Raw genomic sequence first — 19,565 nt, forward strand, 5'->3', positions numbered from 1 at the left:
TAAAATACACAACCTACAAATGGTAAAAGTCTAAAATACACAACCTACAAATGGTAAAAGTCTAAAATACAAAAACTACAAATGGTAAAAGTCTGAAATACACAACCTACAAATGGTAAAAGTCTAAAATACACAACCTACAAATGGTAAATGTCTAAAATACAAAAACTACAAATGGTAAAAGTCTAAAATACAAAAACTACAAATGGTAAAGGTCTAAAATACAAAAACTACAAATGGTAAAAGTCTAAAATACAAAAACTACAAATGGTAAAAGTCTAAAATACAAAAACTACAAATGGTAAAAGTCTAAAATACACAACCTACAAATGGTAAAAGTCTGAAATACAAAAACTACAAATGGTAAAAGTCTGAAATACAAAAACTACAAATGGTAAAAGTCTGAAATACAAAAACTACAAATGGTAAAAGTCTAAAATACACAACTTACAGAGTCCCACCCCTAATATTTTACAGTAAAACAGTGTAATTCAACTTTTTTTCCAGGTGCATTTTGTTTGGTCACTGTTGTAAAGACGCAGCAGTTGCAAAGATCCAGTGAACACATTTTCCTCAGTGGAAATCAGAGGGGGAAAACTATTCTTTACTTGGCTATAAGTACCAATACTTGCATTAAAAAAAAGGCTCTGGTGTAAGTTGAAATATTGACTGTACTCTAGTCAAATAAAGCACATGCTCTGAAATGTACTTAAAGTGAAAAGTAAAAGATACTTTTGTGTTTTTAATGACTGAACATAAAAAAAGTTCTTGCCTCACAAAATGGGATTTATTATTTTTTTATTGCCATGTGCACAGTGGGGAAAGTCTTGCTTCTCTGAAGTTCCCTGCTTCACATTCGACAGTAAGGGTTGACTATTCCTCTCTGACTATTCATCTTTTATCTTCTTCATCTTGATGTTTGCTCAGAGAGCAAAATGAAAAGTAATCAATAATTCCCTTCACATGCTTTACAACTAAAGTATCAAGCCTGTTTTTGAGCATGTAAGGAAGAGAACGTACAGATGTTTGAGTAAAAGTACAGGCACCTGAAGGATTAATAAAGGTATTTGTACTAAGTTACTTATACATGCATGTAAACCATAGACAATACATAATAAGTGGGTATAATCTTCATGTTTGGCAGTCGAGGATGACCCAGAATAAAGATTATAGTGAATAATCACGAGGGGGCGACTCAGAAAGAAGTTTGAGTGGAAATCGACAGGAAAATGTGCCTATTTTGCACTTGATTTACATCAGTAAAACAGATGATAAAACATTGCACATTTGAGTGGACACCAGTGTGATTGACAGCTGATATTGTCCAATAGTCCTGGTTTCAGGTGACGTCTGGGAATTTATGGGTTTCTCGTCAACATGGCGCCGACCAAATCACCAATCTCAATCTCAATCTCCGCTTGTTACCCAGTGGGGCTGTAAATTCTGAGATAACGGAGTATGGAGGGAAATTTAAGTTGCCCTTACTGTAATGACCGTGTACTGCAGCCTCAGCTATTATTTCTCGGAGTGAAAATACGTTGGGTTGGCATAGTTGTTTATAGGAGCATTTATACTGGTCCCAAAGGCTTTTAAGGGACCAATAAATGTACAGTGTCATTTTTCTATAGCTATTTCGCCATTTTAAAATGATGGTGACAGGTTATTGACTTGTGATAAAGAGCATGGAGCCTTTTTTTTTTTCCATTTTCACTCAGTGCTGGAACCTCACTGTGCACACTTCAACACAATCTCTGACGGTCAAAAACAAAACCAGGCTAAGATCAAGAGTACTTCATGCACATGCAACAAGGTTGATAGATTTTAACTGTAAGGTGTGATTTGTTTTATAGTTTCCTATTGTTACATTATAAGCATGAAAAGCTGCTTTCAAATTATTTGAATGCAACATGTGTATGGGGGGGGGGGGGACCTTGACATACTCTAGCGTCTAATATTGTTTCCTCTTCGTTGAAATAATCAGAAAAAAACAAAAAATAAATCGATTCTCCAGACGCCACTGTCTGAAAACTGTGTGTGTCTGAAAACAGGGTTTGCTGTGCACTTTAGAGAGTCGGTGTCGCTGCAGGCGGGAGGAAATGCAATTTGGAGAAAGAAAAAAAACAAGGGTCTCAGGTGTCAAACTAAGTCGCAGGAATTGTCATGGCACTCTGTCGTTCTGTTTGTGCTGTGGGTGGGGGGGTGGTGGGGGGGGGGGGGGCCTCTTGACAACAGATTGAATGAGATATACAACTGGACAAACAAGGCGGAGACGCAGTCAGGGATGAGATGGAGGAGAAAAGAGGAAAACAGAGGAACAGAACGAGGACAGAAATAACGCACCAGCGAAATGACTCTACTGAGATTTATTCAAGAGTGAACAATGAGTTTCAGGCGTCCTCGGGCAACACCTGGGTAGAAAACACTGCATTGGTTTATTTAATTTTGGTCAGGTCTGATAGTTTTGCATGACAGAGCCCATTTCAGATAAAGGATATAGGAACTCTTTTGTTCGCAAAGACCAAACGGAGGCAGAATAATAATGTCACACACACCAAAACCTACGCACTGCAGCTTTAATATCAAAGAGCTTTTTTTTAGATGCAGTTTTCAAACACTAGTTTTCTACAGCGTGTTACAGTTGGCAATAAACCACAGCTTCCTTTCAGACCGAGTCTCTGCCAGGCTCCATATTGATTTATTCTTTTTGCACACATTCGTGTAAAGCATTCTCAGCGAGGACACTCATAACGTTACCACTTATTAAACCTTAACCATGACGACTAAATACCGAACCCCAACCCTAAAGCCAAGTCTTAACCCTGAAAAAAGCCCTTTAAAGTTCTAAGGACATACGAAAATGTCCTCAATTCCTCAAAATATCCTCGTGTCTTGAGTCTGACAGACATCAAATAAAATCCTTATTCTGGAAGACAAAAAAGACAAACCCTGAGACCACAGGATCGATAAATACCAATGAAAACCAGCATTATCATGCAGTCCCATGACGACACGCTCCACAGCGACTCAACTGCCACTATGACAAACGATCACACGACTCGCGACACTGATACACGTCTTTGACAGCAGTGAGTTCAACTTTCGAGTAGTTTTTCACTTTCGCCGAGGACAAATGAATATGTTTTATTGATGGCTGCTTGAGAGAGAGAGAGAGAGACAGAGAGAAATGAATGAAGCAGCGAACATTACTGTACAGTTCTGACAAACGGTAACTGTGTAACCAGTGGTGTTACTGTACGAGCACGCGTCAAACCTCACGGTGGGTTCGCTTGACGACAGATTGAGACGGATCTGACGGATGTGAATGGATTTCTGCTGAGTCTGCAGGTGGCAGGCTCACAAACTGGCATCTTCAACGCGAAATCCATGGATCCAACCTGTCTCGTGTCCAGGTTTTTGATGGTCAATCCATCATTTATTGATTGCACAGTCTGTTCATGTGTCTCCCTTAATGACCACATGTTCATATTCTCCACGTCCAACATCGTGTCACAAAACAAAGACTGACTCATCTCTGGTTTTCTTGCGCATGACAGCGTTTGGTGGACTTTCAGTCTGCAGATCTGAATCCAATGTCCAGCTAACTTTTGGATGTGGTAGAAAGGCCTTGTTTAGACTGCAGCCTAGAGCTGCAACTAACGATTATTTTCATAATCGATTAATCTGTCGGTTATATTCTCAATTAATCGATTGGTCCATAAAATGTTAAAAAATGTTGATTGTGTTCGTCAAATGATGTTCTCTCAACATACAGGATGGCAGTCATCCATGCTGAGCCTTTATTTTATGATGACCTGGTCGGCACTTGATAGGCCTGAGTCTCTTTGAAATTCAAATTAAACAATGGTGTCTGATTACTCATTCGTTCAGTCATTAGAAGACAACTTAATTGCGATCAATCTGAGATTGGATAGTTAATTATTTTTTTGACATATTGATATATTGACAGCTTGATTGGACATGCTTACAAATCCGATTTGGGCTGCAGACTAAACAAGAATCAATCACCCTGTGATTCCCACCCCTACTTAGTACACATTACAGATATGGTATGATGAAGGGAAACCCACGTGAATTGTCTTCGTATATCTGACTGGAATATAAATCCTGTTTAATCTCACAGAGTTAATGTGATGGGACAAGGAGAAAGCGGAACATGCGAAATGAAACCTCAGCATATTATCCTTACGGTGATGAACATGAGTCCTGATGGGTTCTTGGAATATTGACAGTTTGAATTTATTTTAAAAATGGGTGCACACAAGTCATGAAATCAGCCTCAATATAACATGAAGAGACTCCTCGAGCCAAACTTTGCTCTTCCATCATTTCCCTCACCGTCTAATTCTCAGGCACACGCACAATCGCAGTTGTGTTGTTCAAGAGGTCTGAGCCGAACCATCAAAGCTTCATGTATTAGTCCTGAGTGGTCCTGAATATGAATGTGTGACCCAGAGCTAAACTCCTCATCAGAGAACCTGTGCATGTGCAACCGTGGACTCCACCAGAGACAACAGACAACAGACGCTGCACATACGAGGAAATGATGGAATCAAGATGTGCAACTTATTCATCTAAACATTTTAGCCATTTTAACACATGATCTTAAGTACTGTTATCTGAGGGCCTCTTAGCAAGAAGGTCCTCAGGACAAATTTCAATTTGACAGAGGCCTTCAGATCCGTTTGCTTTTCCCCCAACGTCTGCTAATATGCAAACTGAGGTCACATTAATGGTGTCTGCAGACTCCAAATGAACTGTTGCGTGTGAACGGTGTGGGCTGGATTGACTAAGATAAACAGTAGATTAAGGACGATGGACGGATTTAGGGCTGCAACGAACGATTATTTTCATATTTGATTAATCTGTTGATTCTTTTCTCCATTGTTTTGGTCCAAAAATGTGGAAAAATGTGGATCAGTGTTTTCTCAAATGTCTCGAAAATGATTCAGTTTTAATCATTTCTTTGCGATATTTGTGATTTAAGAAGCTGAACAAACGGAAAAAAACAGTAATAATTAAGTAATTGTTTCAGCCCTAGATGAATTCTTATATAAAAAAAACAAAAACTTGACTTGCAGCTCAAACTGTACTACATCCAATTTCTCAAAGTCGCATCCAACACCCACACGTGCAAATGAACTGTATGAGTCATTAAATTGCCCCATGTTTTCAAAAGTACACATTAACACCAACATAAATGCTAATGACTGCGCTGGCGGCGATACTGACGGCCCGGAAGATGAATGCATGTCGTGACGTTTGCGTCAGAAATGAGAGCAGATGTTTTAGACCTCAGCGTCGTCATGTGGATCTTGAAGCTGATTAAAGCCAACGTGTGACTTAAAATCTACCTTTAAATTCAGTGTATTAACAATAATAATGCTTTTAAAATGAGTTATAACGAGAGTTATGTGTCTGGTGTGAACCCCTGTGTAATTCAAGTGTAACCTTCACTGTCTTCTAAACAAGCTCTTCACCCAAACATGTGATTTATTCGTTGCTCCTTCACTCGGATGTCTGACCTTGACTGTGCAGGATGATGTATGTGCAGAGTTTAACACGAGAGCTCTGTTTTCCTTATTTACTTGAGGATAAAAGCGCCACTGTGCTCGTCTTGAAAACTTGAGAATATGTGGCCTGAAAGTGCACGAGTGTAAAAGTGAAGTAGCAACTTGAAATCTCCAGTGTAGCTACAAAGCATTAGCATTTAAAAGAACCCGTGTGTGGAATTTAGGGATGCATTATTTCAAATTAAGTTTTTGTAAATTTATTATAACTTTAACATTAAGAACTGTGTTTTTGTTGCCTTGGAATGAGCACTTTATGTTATATATTACATGTTTTTCTCTGTTGCACTGCCATTTTTGTTCGCATATCCCATAATATACCTCCTGGAGAATGCCGTGTAGTGCAGAAGTCTCAAAACCTGCGTTAGCAATATTTTATAAATTAGATTTTTTTCTATTATTTATACATTAATTAAATGTGTGTTTTTTTTTTCATTTCAATCTATACACTGTTCCATATCAAAACAAGAACTTTTACTTTGAAATGCTGTGAAATATCATGCTCGTTTTAGTTATTGCAGTAATAATAATAATAATAATAACAACTTTATATAGATTTTTTGATTTTTTTTTATTATTTATACATTCATTAAATGTGTGGGGGTTTTTTTCATTTCAATCTATACACTGTTCCATATCAAAACAAGAACTTTTACTTTGAAATGCTGTGAAATATCATGCTCGTTTTAGTTATTGCAGTAATAATAATAATTAACTTTATAAGATTTATAAAGCGCCTTTCACCAAACCTAAGGTCTCTGCGCAAGTAGGAAAACAAAACAAAAAGACAGAGCAGAACAAAAACACCAACAAACAATCAGGTGGCAAAAACTTGCTCATTTCACGGTCAAGTTTTTAGGCCGGCCCCATCTGGACCAGACTCTCACTGGCCCCCAGGTCATTTGAGTGGGAGACCTCTGCCTTAATGAGGTTTTGTTTTAGCAATGCTGCCTCATATCCTCATTGAATTTGCATTTGAACTTTAAAAGTTCTTTCTAAAATGAGTTAACAAATAAATACACAAAATGAAAATCTGATCTTAATGGTTTAAGTTTGGCTACTGTTCAGTATTGTATTATATCTCAATAACAACATTAGTGATGATATTGCACAGGATTTCAAAAATAAAAGTTTTTGTTTTGATATGGTTTAATATAATATCCATAATAAAACCTATTTATGATGCAAAACAAATTTATTCATAAAGAAAATACATACATCGTTTATACACCTGAAACTATACTCCAGGGTTCCGGCAGGGCACGGCACGGCACGGCACGGCACTGCACTTTTTTTTGCTTTTCCATGGGATACTACCTAGTACCTGGTGTGTTTTTCTAGTACCTGCTTTGGTGAGGTTCCACGCGAGCTGAGACGATACTAAAACATGACATCGTCAGACTGCTGGCCACTGATTGGTCAGAGAGGTTTGTCACTGGAAGAGTCACGAGCGCGACGTCCGACACGGGAATCAAACCGGACAATGCCGAACTGTAGCTCAGTTAAAAAGACTTAAAAATCCTGAAAATGTGCGTTCATCTCCAACAATTAGCGAGGACATTTCTAAAATCTCAATAAGTAACAGAGGAGTCTGGTGTATTTAGCAACATGTGTGCACTGGTCCACCAGTAACGTGATAATAAGACCAGGTTTACTTTTTTTAAGTATTCAGTCAATTAGATGCACAGATTACTTCTCTTCTCTGGTGTGAAAGTGAGACACCGGGATAATGAACACAGCCCGCGGCGCTCACTTCTCCTCCTCCTCCTCCTCCTCCTCCTCCTCCCATCTAATCAAGTCTCGGTGAACTCCTCTCGCTCCTCTTTAACACCCCTGCACAGGCTGTGACAGCGAGGCTGATTACATCACCCTCACTGCCTCACATCATCACACGTCCATGATGGACAAGTGTCGGGAACAAAAAAAAACATAGATATCAGGGGAGTGTTTTTGGATGAGAAGGCCACCGTGCTGCAGGAGTCCCTGGTGCCCAGAGGAGGATAGAGGGAGGAATCAATAATCAATTACTCTCACCTCACAATGTGTGTGTGTGTGTGTGTGTGTGTGTATTAATAAGCACATGGAGTCCTATACAATGCCATAGATGCACTTTTTACTTTGACTACAGTATTCTTATTTCTTCTTCAACAGGTGACTCCTACCTAATTGCAATTTTGAAAAAAATGCAAAAAAGAAGTGTGCTTAGAGACCTGAGGGAGGGAAGTGCAGGGTAGATGGTGACAGAAGAAAATGGTGGTTTTTGTGACAATAATAAGTAGAAACTGAGAAGTAATTGACCTTAGTAAAAAAAAATTTGGTTTTTTTTAACATCTTTAAGAATTCTATTTCTCTAGATATAGTCAGACATCTAAATACTATTGAGCTTAAGTCATTTGGTTTTATTTCGGAGTTTACGATTGCTAATTTAATGCACATTTGTCACATCTGATCCAAATTTTAAGTCATTAAACTGCTTTTTGTATTTCAGTTTGGTTTCCTGCACCTTTTATTCTGATCAGCATCCTCCTCCCTGGGTTCCTCCTGTTCTTTGGTGTTTTGTTTAACACAGATTTATCCTCATTAAAATGATATTTAACCTTTTTCATTTTGGTTATTTACGTTTATCGCCCTTTCCCAACAGTCGTAACACTTGTTTAACTCAGCGCAAATGAATACTAGCCCGTAATTAATACAATTTATAATGTTACATTAGCGTCAATAAAAGTCAAGCACCTGGTACTCCTGGTTGGCCCTGAGAACCAGAGTTTACTATTTACGACAGGCCAGTGAACGCAACACACTACGCTATTAAATCCATGTGTTTTGAATAGTTATCAGCGGTTACAGATCAACTGATGGTCATTAATGGTAGAGTCAGTAAATGATGTAACATATATATATATATATATATATATATATATATATATATATATATATATATATATGTATATATATATATATATATATATATATATATATATATATATAAATAAAACCCAGAGAGATGCACGATATTGGACTTTTTTGCCAATATGTCAATATATTATAAGCGCTTGGGCCGATAATATTGTGCATCCCTCGAGATACATATAATAAGCACAATATCAGTATTGGCAGATTTTCATTAAAAATTTATCAGCGGATATCGTAAACACACCAATATACACAGATATGACTATGAAACGTCCGTCTGGACTTTTTGGCTCATTTTAACCATAAAAAGGGCCAGAAAATGTCCTGTAACAAAGTGCTTTTGCCCATTTTTCCAGAATAACTTTCAATATCTGGCAGTTATTTACAATTATCGGTGTTAAAGGGTTAAATAAAGCTGCTACCTCATTGGCTTCCTCTACAATTGCACCTTTTTATGTTTATTTATTCTGCTCAATGAGGAAAATTCACTACTATCTACTACATCTTCAGTGACGCGAGTATGAAAAAATGTCACTTTTACTGCAGAAGAAACTAAATGATCTCTGCAGTGAGGCGCAGGGTAAAACTATAGTATACTATACTATATACTATATACTATATACTATATGTGACACAGCAGAGATTATATACTGTATTGTATCGGTTATCGGCCCAAGCACTCGCGATATATCGGCATATCTGCAAAAAGTCCAATATCATGCATCCCTACTTATTAGGGCTAAAGGATTTTGCATAATTATCCAACTGCAATTATTTTGATGGAAATTGTAATTGCGATATGACTCATTTTTACATAATTATATAGAAAAGTGATTACGGTGTGATATTAGTGCAGATGTGTGAGAAACAAAGATGTTTTATGTACAGGTCAGGACAAGATTTCCTCTACAAATGGTCATTTGACACATTTTGGCTTTAAGAAAGATTGCGATTTGAAAAATGCAGTCAGCCGTATTGGATTTTGATTAAATTTGGAATAATCCTTCAGCCCTGCTACTAATGAAATATATATATACACACACACTAAGCTGCAGATGATAAAACATGTGCAGCGAAAGTTTCCCATTAGCTTTCAAACCATCATTTGAAAGAAAACATTTATCAACATCCATAATAAGACGTTCAAAGTGATTATTTAATCAAGTCGAGAGTCTTATTATGAGCTAAGAATTAATATGACAACATCAATCCACCACAGACTTTTATTATAGCGTTCATAATTTCACTACTGATTATTATTATTAGTAGTAGTAGTAATTCTTTTTTACAAGCTTTTCATGATTTATTAAGAGATTGACTTTGTGTACAGTGTAGTTTTAACATCACCTCATATCAGCTCTTTTTTCCAGAATAAAAGAGATTGAAGTATGATTCTGATTAAGCCATGAGGACAATTTAACTATATTTCTGGTGATAACTTGGACAAAAGAAAGGAAAAAGTTGAAATGTTCCACACACAAGATGCTGCCACACCTGCATCATCTCCCACCACCACCACCATCATCATCATCATCATCATCAACAGCTGTTGCACTCACCGATTCTGAGGACCTGAGCTGAGCTCGGACACAGCTGCGTCGCGATGAGCAGGTAAAAGAAGAAGAAGAAGAAGAAAAAGAAAAGTGTCTTCCTTTCCTCCATCGTGCTCCGGGCGAACTCACCGCGAACACTGACACCATGACAGAGAGACAGCAGCGGCTTCCGGGCACTCGCACACCTGACGGCTCACACCAGCAGCGGCCGCATCCATGTTTTTTAAGTTTTAATCCCAGTGCCGATCCTTAATAAACACAGACATATAAACAAACCAAAAAGCACATGATGCTTTCAATTCATCCGGAAGTGTCCGCCAAAGAAATTCCCAACCAGTCACATCCTTTCACGGGAAACTGTGTCCGAAATAAAAAAGGAAAAGTCAGAGAAAAGCAGCTCACTGGTGAGTTCATGAGCCTCCAGCGATGCAGGAGCCACACAGAGGGAGGACAGTGATGTGTGTGTGTGTGTGTGTGTGTGTGCAGGGAGCCGAGTCAAGCTGGTCCCATTCTAAACAACATCCGGCAGGAATTTCAGAATAAAATTCCAGATCCGCCACACCAAAAAAATCGATTTGTTTTTCTTGTTGTGCTATTGTTTTACCACATTTGTGGGTGCCACCTACTATAAAACCAAAGACTAAAACTATAATTACAATTACCAAGTTGTACTCTAAAATGTGTTATAATTAATTAGTGAATTTAGGGCATCTTGCAAACTTTAAATTGATTAATTGTAATTGTGTTAAGTTTCCATTAGTGGTTGAGTTAGGCTAACTGTCTAAATCTTGTTTGAATAATAACTTTAAATACATTTTATTATAAATATTATTATTAATAATAATAATAATAATAATAATAATAATAATTTTAATTTCTGCATAACAAAGCAACACAAAATAAAGACAATTAAAGGCACATTGTGTAAGATTTTTAAGTTATTAACCTAATTCAATGTGTTTTTTATTAATAGTTTACTTGCAGTGTGTAACATTTTATAACTAAAAAAGACTGTTACTTGTGTCTTAAAACTGCTTTTTGACTCCTCTCATCTTTTTCCAGAATAAAAGGCAGTGAATTCTGCAGGACTCAGTCCTGTGTTTCCCAATCTGTGGTCCTCAGTGAACCCTGATCTGCATGCTTTAGATGTTTCCCTCAGCTCGTTGTCAAGCTCTGCAAAAGCCTGATAACGAGCCATTTATTAGAATAAGGCGTGTTGTAGAGGATAAGCAAAATCACTTTAAAAATCTGATTTCCAGGCCAGTTTTGGCCAGTTGCTGACCACTGATGTTGACTATCAATGACACTCAATCGATTTCCTCAATAAACCAGATTAAAAAAAAGGTTTTTACAAAGCGAGCTGAAGCTCCAGTCTCACATTTGTCTTTGTCTTCCCTCGTGCCTTCATTTGCTGCTCTGAACGAACAAAGCTTTTGGCAGCGAGTTACACGATGTGTTTTCTACCATGACCTCGTACAAAGCTGATCACAGGGGTTTTCTCACAGAATTGTTGTTGATCTTGACTAATATAATTGGCTGTCGTGGGGCCTGGGGCCCGGGGCCCTCTCTCAGATTGGGTCCCCATGCATTTGCTTTCTTTATCTCTCCTAATTGAACGCCCCTGGATGTTTGAGGCTGCGTGTAGTGTGGGATTATGTTGCGTTCAGGTACTCAGACAAATAATTTCAGGCTACATTTAATATACCGTAATTTTCTCCAACTAGTCCAGATATTTGCATTATTCAAAGCAGGATTATTTCTCTGTTTTCTTATTTTCTAACTTGACAGATTGGCTTTTACACTGAAAGTTTTTCACTGCGGTCTGTCCCTCGTCTCTTAATTTGGCTTGAGTTGGTTTGGATTAAGGAGCAGATGGATTGGCGGCGGTTCTGTTCTGATGAGAGAGAGGAGAATAATCTTCAGGTTACATGGCAGATGACAGATTATCCCGTGGCAGACAAACAAGGCCTTGATATCTCACAGGAGCAACGGATGTTCTCTCATCCACTCTCAGGATTCTTCAAATACAGTTCACAAGAGAGTTTTTTGCATAATTTGCTGATGATTATTGTTCCATTCTCCACTTTGGTTTGATGTGAGTAGCAGACTGATATTTACCATTTTTTAATTGATTATTAATTGGCATATTATCACAAATGATGCATCTTTGCATAAAAACATATTAATAAATCACTAAGACACCTTACACCTGTTTTTTAAAGGCCTGTTTCATGTATATATTATTTATTTATTTATTTGATTGGTGATACAGACCATAAGTGTTGTTCAATATTAATTACTGAATTTAAGCATTTTTTTAAATATATTATTCTTTATCATTATTATAACAAAATGTAAAAAACATATGGGCCAAAAAAAATAAATTGGCATAAACTATTGGCCATTGGCTGCCCTGATTTCTAAGCTATAGAAAAACTGGCATTGGTCGACCTCTAGTTGTGAAAATTCCCAGTGACAGTCATCTCCATGAAGTCTTTACTCCTCATTTAAATCTGCATTTAGATCAGAATTGACATTTGTTTATCACAATGTTTGTGGACTCACTCTCTCACAGCTGTGAGCCAAAAAACCCAAAAAAGAAACCTGCCAAGTCAGCCCGGACCTCTGACAAACAGCCTATAGACAAACTTAATTAACTAAGACAACGGCAATCCAGCCTCTGCTGAAAGAGTCCTTGGGCAGCGGCTGTAACACCGCACCGGCCTCGTATGAATACACGTGTGTCAACGTTTGCTCCAAAAACAAACGTCACATAGTGAATTAAAGGAACATATTTCCTTATTTGCTTTAAAGACAGTGGAAATGAAGTTTAGGGAACACTTTATGTTAAAGTCCTTGTAATAAGCTGGAATTAACAGATGCTTGTAAACTTAATAAATTCATTGTAAAAGCTGAATTAACTTTGTTATTGCTTTTCAGACACCCACAGGCTCTTACTAGAAACGTGTAAGCAGTTTATAGACCGCCATAAACAGCAATGTTTATTAATAAGACCATATTAGTGGTAATTAAAATCTTAATTAACATTTAACTTTTCTTATTAGCAACCCTATAAGCACTTTCTAGAGGCTAGAACATGTTTCGAATGTGTTTTTTTACTTGAATAAGATGTTAAATATTAATATAAATGAGTGTTTATAAATCATTAATAATTTTTGATGATAATCAATGATAGTAATAGGTTATAAATCAATATGAATAGGCTAATAAACCCTTTATCATGCACATAATACAGTGAGTGCGCAGATTCTTAACATAAATAAACTTTATTATGCACTTAATACAGTTAATAAAGCTATTTTGCAGCCATTCGATATAAAGAGGGAATAGTGTGTTATTAAAATGAATAAACTCTATATTTTACACTTATAACAGTGAATGCACAGGCCTTTAATTTGGTAAACAATTAGTGCAACAAGATATTTTGGAATTTGTTCAACCTGCAGTATATATATATATATTTGATCATTGAATAATAATATAATACATCATATTTTTATAGCGCTTTTCTTGACACTCAAAGACGAATGTGAGAGGGTTAATGTGAGGTCTCCAAAGTTGGTTGTAAAACTTTATATCAATGATGAGAAGGGAAAGGAGCTTTTTAGTGTCAGTAAAAAATAATAATAATAAAAAAAGAATCAAATTTACACAAAGGCTAAATTTAGAAAATTTATTATAACATAAAAATGATACTCCACTGTATTTTCTAAAACGTACAAACACAGTATTTTGTACAAAGGGAGAAGTCAAAGGGGTTTCCCACAGGTGATTGTACCTCACAGTTTAGCGTCTGTACTGGGCGTCGTCATCATCATCATCATCATCATCACCCAAATCTAAGAAACCAGCATCACAATATTAAGAACATCCAGATTATCATGTCCTCGGAGTAACTCCCTCAACAGTTGCCTATTAAGTGCACGTTTAAAAACATCCATTAAGGTGCAATGACTGCGTTGATCTGGTCAAGTGTGTGCAGATGTGGTGACATGTAGTGAAACAGCACAGCCTGGTGGATTGGAGGAAGAAATGCAAGAAGGATGAGGTGCAAGCAGGAGTGTCACAACCAGTTTTTGTGCCTCACAAAAAAGGTCCAAAAAAAGATGACGTCCAAATGTCACAAATGTATGTTTTGTTTCTTAATATTAACACAGAAAATTCAAGTAAAACAGGATTTGTTGTCAGGAAATATGCTAATTATCAAAGACACAGACCGTGGAGAGAGTATGGCAACTGGGGCTTTATGACCTAAGATAAAAATACAGTTTTATTTGGAGGAATAAAAGTAAAAAGGCAGGACATTCATGTGAAGGAAATGCTGGTTTCTGGCACCTGGAACACACACACACACACACACACGAGGCGGCTTGTAACACTGGGCTTCTTAATGTGGTGTAAACATTTAGAAAATGACAGTAAAAAAATGCAGTAATTAAATAAAGAATTGGTAGACTATCTGTTTCCAAACTACTTTTCTTAAAAAGGGATATTCTCGAGGAGACAAAAAAGTGAGCGTCAAAACGTTATGTACACGACACTCTGTCGCACACCTGCTGTTATAACGTTCGAACGACAACAAGCACAATAAAGCTAAGTCGGATCTCACCGTCTTTTCTTCTTCTTTTTTTTTTGACACAGCCGTTCGTTACGCCCTGAAGAGAAAGTTCAGTTACACGCAGCCCTTGAGTGTTAAAATACAAACACAGTTTCTGAGTCAGAAAAAAATAGAACACCCACGTTCCTGTGTTAAAAATAAGCTTTGTCTTTTGTTTTTTTGGCCAGAAAAGTCACATGTCGCTGATGGGACGTCTCTTTAGTACGCCGCGCCTGCTGCAGCTGCATCTGTGGACGACACACGCTTCTGTGGTCGTTTTTTGTGCGTGTACTGCACTTGCGGTCTTTGTGTTCATGTGCACACACAAATCTGTGGGTGTGTGTTTATAGTTCACGTTTTTAAGCAGCTCCAGGATGAGAATTTCTAGGTTTCAAGACACTTTTCTCTCCGGACTTAGGGATCCTCTTGACACGGGGAGATGCAGGTGTGGTTGGGAAGAAGAAGAAGAAGAAGAAGGTTGTCTACACGTGGAGGACTGACTGAGGTTTAATACAAAGGTTCTCCTTCAACTCATTAATATATAAAGCTCACGTCCACTCCATCTCCCAAGACGTTGGTGAAAGAAATTGCTCCATCTTCATCTTTCAGAAGACGTCACTGTTGCACCCGTTTGCAAAGTCGTCCCGCCGCACCCAGACGACGTCATGGTCGCTGTTTGCCGCCTCCTCCGCGGCGCACTGCTTCAAGGGGGCGAGCTTCAGAGTCTGTGTCGTGCAGCAGGACAAAGAAATGCCACAGGAGGGCAAAGAGTCTAAACCTGAGCCGCCACCATCCTGCGTGAGGCCCCGTATGATCTCACTTCTTGTCTCTAATAATTGTCCGTTCAGGTTGTGACTCCTCGTCTCTCCGCCCTGTAGATTGAGCCCGCCCATCTTTCCCTCCAGGTCGCCCGGCTCTGCCGACGCCGCCCGCACCGACTTGCAGTACTCGTCGTCGTCGCTTAAAATGTCCGTCTCCTTCACCTGCCCCACGTCGATGCCCTCCCCCTGGCTTTCGTAGGACCCCAGGTCGAACTGCTCCTCCACCCAGCGGTCCGTGTCCTCGCCCTGAGGTTTGCGGGACTGGAGGAGGGCGTGCTGGAAGAGCGGCGGGCAGGACGGCGGGTGAGCGGCGTCGGAGTCGCTGCCGTTGTTGTTGTTGTTGCCGTGGAAGACCAGGTCGGTATCGATGGTGAAGCGGTTCCGCACCAGCTTCCTGCGGGCCAGCGTTCGGGATGGAGCCGAAGCTGAACGGACACAAACAGATGGAGGCAAACATTGTATTAGATAAAAGTAAATAAACTAAAACGCCAGTCCTAACAGGATGTTGTTGCCGAGAAGAAATACTGATGTGTCACCTGCTCTGTTCATGGCGGGTCGCGCCCCTTTGAGGGCACACAAGCGTTTGCCCCCGAATGGGACGTACTGCTGGTTCGGTGGCAGAGACTCGGTTTTGAGAAGCTGCCGTCGCTGCTTTTCTCTCAGGATGGAGTGCACCGCTTTCAGGAAGTCCTTCTTACTTTCTGGAGAACTGACATAAAAAAAAAACACTTCCAGTTGGTTCGGTTGTCCTAAACCTTCAGTTTGCCGCTCTTCGATAAAGTCAGAGAAATCTTACGTGCAGCACAGCTGGAAGGTTCTCTCTGGTCGTCCCTCGGATTCAGATCTCGTGTGAACTATCTCACACACGGCTGTTCCCTCGGAGTCTGAGGGAGGTCGAGAGGAGCAGATATTCGGTTAGTTTCCGACATCATTTTCCTTCCAGATAAACGATCACATCGCCAGAGGGTGAACGCACTAATGAGTATTTATCGGGTTTGTTTTCACAGGATATCATTTGTTTTCTGTGGAGAGACTCGGCCGAGTGGCCTCGTGGGTCACAAACTCTCTCATATGAAAAAGGAAAATAATGGGAATGTCCAATTTTGCTACATTAACTTTGACTAATAAAATAGACTTTCAGTGCAGATTCAAGCAACTTAATTCACACATACACTGACATGATGATGTGTAATTATTATTTACATATGCATTAAACACAGTCTGTAGCGCTAATCCAAAATCCCTTCGTTATTTTCTTCACTTTCCCAGATTTATGGACATCTGGACAATAATTCAGACCCCAAATCTCCACATGGTGCCTCAACACTATTACGTAAGCATTTAATTTCTTGCCAAATAGATATTACAGAATAATTAAAAGATGATTAACTCTAATACGGACTAATCCCTGTGCCAGCCTCGACTCCAGTGGGGAATCTAGTCTTCTTCTGTGCTCATTTTCACATGTGTATGGACGTACTTGCGAGGGCGCGGACTTGCAGAGAGTCCGTGGCGATCATGTGGCGAAAACGGAAGGGATCCCTGTCATCACTCACGGACGCGCGGTGAGATCCGCCCTGGGCAAAAAAAGAGAGATTTCAAATATAAAACCGCTGCAGTGCATCAACACACCAGCAGAGGGCAGAAGAGTGCAGAGGTTTTAAAAGAGTTGACCCTGCTGTACTTACAATCTTTCTCCTGTGCTTGGAGCAGCCTTTGTAGACAAACACAACTGCGGTTTTGAACACTAGATGAGAGCGAGGGAGGGAGGGAGGAAGGGAAGAGGGAAAGCAAAAGGAAACCATTAGGGCGCGTCCGCATTAATTCACCGCATATATCAAAAAGACATTTCATTAACCAGTTTACATCAGTGACAGCTTAATGCAGCGTGTCAAAGGCTGCTTTTTTTTTAAAAAAAGAAAGAAAGAAAGAAAAACTAGCTTCAGATTTGCTCAATCAGCAGGCACAAAAGATGAAAACGGACCAAAGGCACAACATGGCGTGCGCAGAGCATCCATTACCCTCAGCTTCACCTCCACAAAGAAAGACTCAACTCATGTGCGCATGTAAAATTTATAGACAAAAGTGTCAGAGCGCAGAGAAGCGTGAACGCAGGAAGGGGAAATCTGTCTCTGTGTGTGCGAGGATTTTTATTTATAATTTAAATTCTTCCTGGATCATATCAGACTGGATTTTCTTCCTCCCCAGTCCATTTCATCGCCACACAGCACCTCGTGATGCACGACGGCCTCATGTGAGATGCAGCAGAGTGCCACGTGCCACTACATGTTAAGATGCTCTTATATAGAACAGTATTTGTCTCACTGGAGACAACGCGGATAGTGCAGTGAGTTTAACTCCAGAAGATGGCAGTAGTGCAACATCATGGATGCAAGGTGCCGTTAAACTAATGCAAGAAGAAGAAGAAGAAGAAGAAGAAAGTGTCGTGATTCTAAAACACTGTTCTGAATCCTAAAGACATGTCTAAGCATGTAAAAAAAAAGACAACCTAATGCCTCCGTGTCGCCTGAAACCACATCCATTCTTACCAAATGCTGCCAAGTCAGGGTCCTTCTTGCTCTTGAACAAAGACGCAGGAGGGTTGAGCCAAACCACAGCGGAGTGGAGCAGAAGGTCCCCCATCGACAGGTCAGCCACCTGAGACAGAAGCGAAACAACGCAACAGTCGGTTGGTTTGTTTTGGTTTCCCGGTAAGTACATTTTGGGGGTTCATCTTCACGTGTACCTCTTTTTTGTCCGCAGTCTGTTCGTTGATGAGCTGGTCGAACACGGCGCCGTACTCCTCGTGCAGCTTCTGCATCTCGTTGATGTGACTGGCAACCTTGTTCATGGCCTTCATCGCCACTGAATGACCAAACCACAATAATCACACTTTTAGTTTTATATCCTTAACAAGTAAAAAAAAAAGTGTTAATAATGTAAGGACGCCCGCTCACCGTCCAGGTGGTAATGTTCCTCACTGTCCGGGTCAGTGAGCGAGTAGAGCTCCCTCAGCAGCAGCGGGTACTTCAGGACCCTCTGGATGGGTTTGATGAGGTAAGACTCTAAAGTGGACGAGTGCTGCTGTCGGGGGTTTCTCTCGGCGAGGAAAGCCTTGAAATCTGGATCTGTCTTTGCTGGAGGAGCAGAAACGCAAATGATGCACCAGTATCGTTCTTTTGGTTGAAGTTCAACAACATACTGTGCTCTCTGTCTCCCTCTTCCCCCACCAGCTGGTACTGCAGCCTCACAGCAGGAGCTTTTCTTTCTGTTCTTCTGTACTTTATTTCCTCATCTTTGGGAATTTTAAAATAAAGCTTTTCCTTGCGTTTCGGCATCGAGTACGGGACAAAGACATCTAAGCAAGCATATATATAAACACATATGTAACGTGTGAGGAGGGGGAATCTTTGCATTTTCTTCATTATACGAGGCCTCGAGGCTGCAACTGTGCAGAACTCGGCGGTATTTTGTTTTTTCTAAATGTGTCTGGACAGCGCGATCACACACGATGTCAGTCTCGCCGTGTGTCGGGTCGAGTTCCAGCTCGCCCGCTGCACCGTGAGGCACAAGACTGAAACAGCACACTCCCTTTACTACACTCGCCCCTCAGCCATCTTATGTCACTGAAGGCAGGGAGCGGTAAAGTACAGATGAATGAATGAACGCGGTTTGCAGGTTATTTATTTATTTATTTTCTTTTACCTTTAGCCAGGACCTTTGGAACCTTGGTGTGGCTGGCACAGAAGGCGCTGTAGATCTTGAAGCGATCAGCGTAATAGAGGAACGAGCCGCCCAAAGAGAACAGCACTTTCTGTGGAGACAGGGGAACATTGCTTTTATTATTTGGTTTTTATGTAACAGTTTGGCAAAACCCCTCGATCCCGGCCAATCCCTTTAGAGTCAAAGTGAACAAGGTTTTTGGTTTGGACGGCAGCAAACGTGTCCACAATACTAAAGCAAGACATATATAAAGATAGAAGATGTAATGATGTGTCTTTATTCCCTATATTTATAGTTTTATATATTTGTTTGGTTTTTTACCTTGTTTTTAACCCAGTTTGGCTCCACA

At 39.7% G+C, this 19,565-nt stretch overlaps 2 protein-coding genes across 9 annotated transcripts in view; both read right to left on the reverse strand.

Moving 5' to 3' along the window:
• Positions 1–10,535, reverse strand: part of grik1a (glutamate receptor, ionotropic, kainate 1a) — a 43,776-nt gene extending 33,241 nt beyond the window's left edge. For 4 of the 5 annotated variants that reach the window (XM_058627461.1, XM_058627458.1, XM_058627462.1 and 1 more), the window contains exon 1: positions 10,061–10,522. In XM_058627461.1, the coding sequence (XP_058483444.1) occupies positions 10,061–10,163 (103 nt within the window). In that variant the 5' untranslated portion in view covers positions 10,164–10,522. Of the gene's footprint in view, positions 1–10,060 lie in introns of all 5 variants that reach the window. The other variant, XM_058627459.1, reaches the window with a different exon arrangement.
• Positions 10,536–13,734: 3,199 nt separating this feature from the next.
• The window catches only part of LOC131458293 (rho guanine nucleotide exchange factor TIAM1-like), a 53,374-nt gene continuing 47,543 nt past the window's right edge, over positions 13,735–19,565 (reverse strand). For all 4 annotated transcript variants that reach the window (XM_058627268.1, XM_058627270.1, XM_058627271.1 and 1 more), the window contains 9 exons: positions 19,199–19,307; positions 18,451–18,630; positions 18,240–18,358; positions 18,043–18,151; positions 17,182–17,240; positions 16,974–17,070; positions 16,290–16,377; positions 16,030–16,202; positions 13,735–15,918 (listed from right to left, as the gene is read on the reverse strand). In XM_058627268.1, the coding sequence (XP_058483251.1) occupies positions 15,278–15,918; positions 16,030–16,202; positions 16,290–16,377; positions 16,974–17,070; positions 17,182–17,240; positions 18,043–18,151; positions 18,240–18,358; positions 18,451–18,630; positions 19,199–19,307 (1,575 nt within the window). In that variant the 3' untranslated portion in view covers positions 13,735–15,277. The remainder of the gene's footprint in view (positions 15,919–16,029; positions 16,203–16,289; positions 16,378–16,973; positions 17,071–17,181; positions 17,241–18,042; positions 18,152–18,239; positions 18,359–18,450; positions 18,631–19,198; positions 19,308–19,565) is intronic.

The sequence above is a fragment of the Solea solea genome, chromosome 4 (genome assembly GCF_958295425.1).
Source record: "Solea solea chromosome 4, fSolSol10.1, whole genome shotgun sequence".
In the NCBI taxonomy this organism is placed as follows: domain Eukaryota; kingdom Metazoa; phylum Chordata; class Actinopteri; order Pleuronectiformes; family Soleidae; genus Solea; species Solea solea.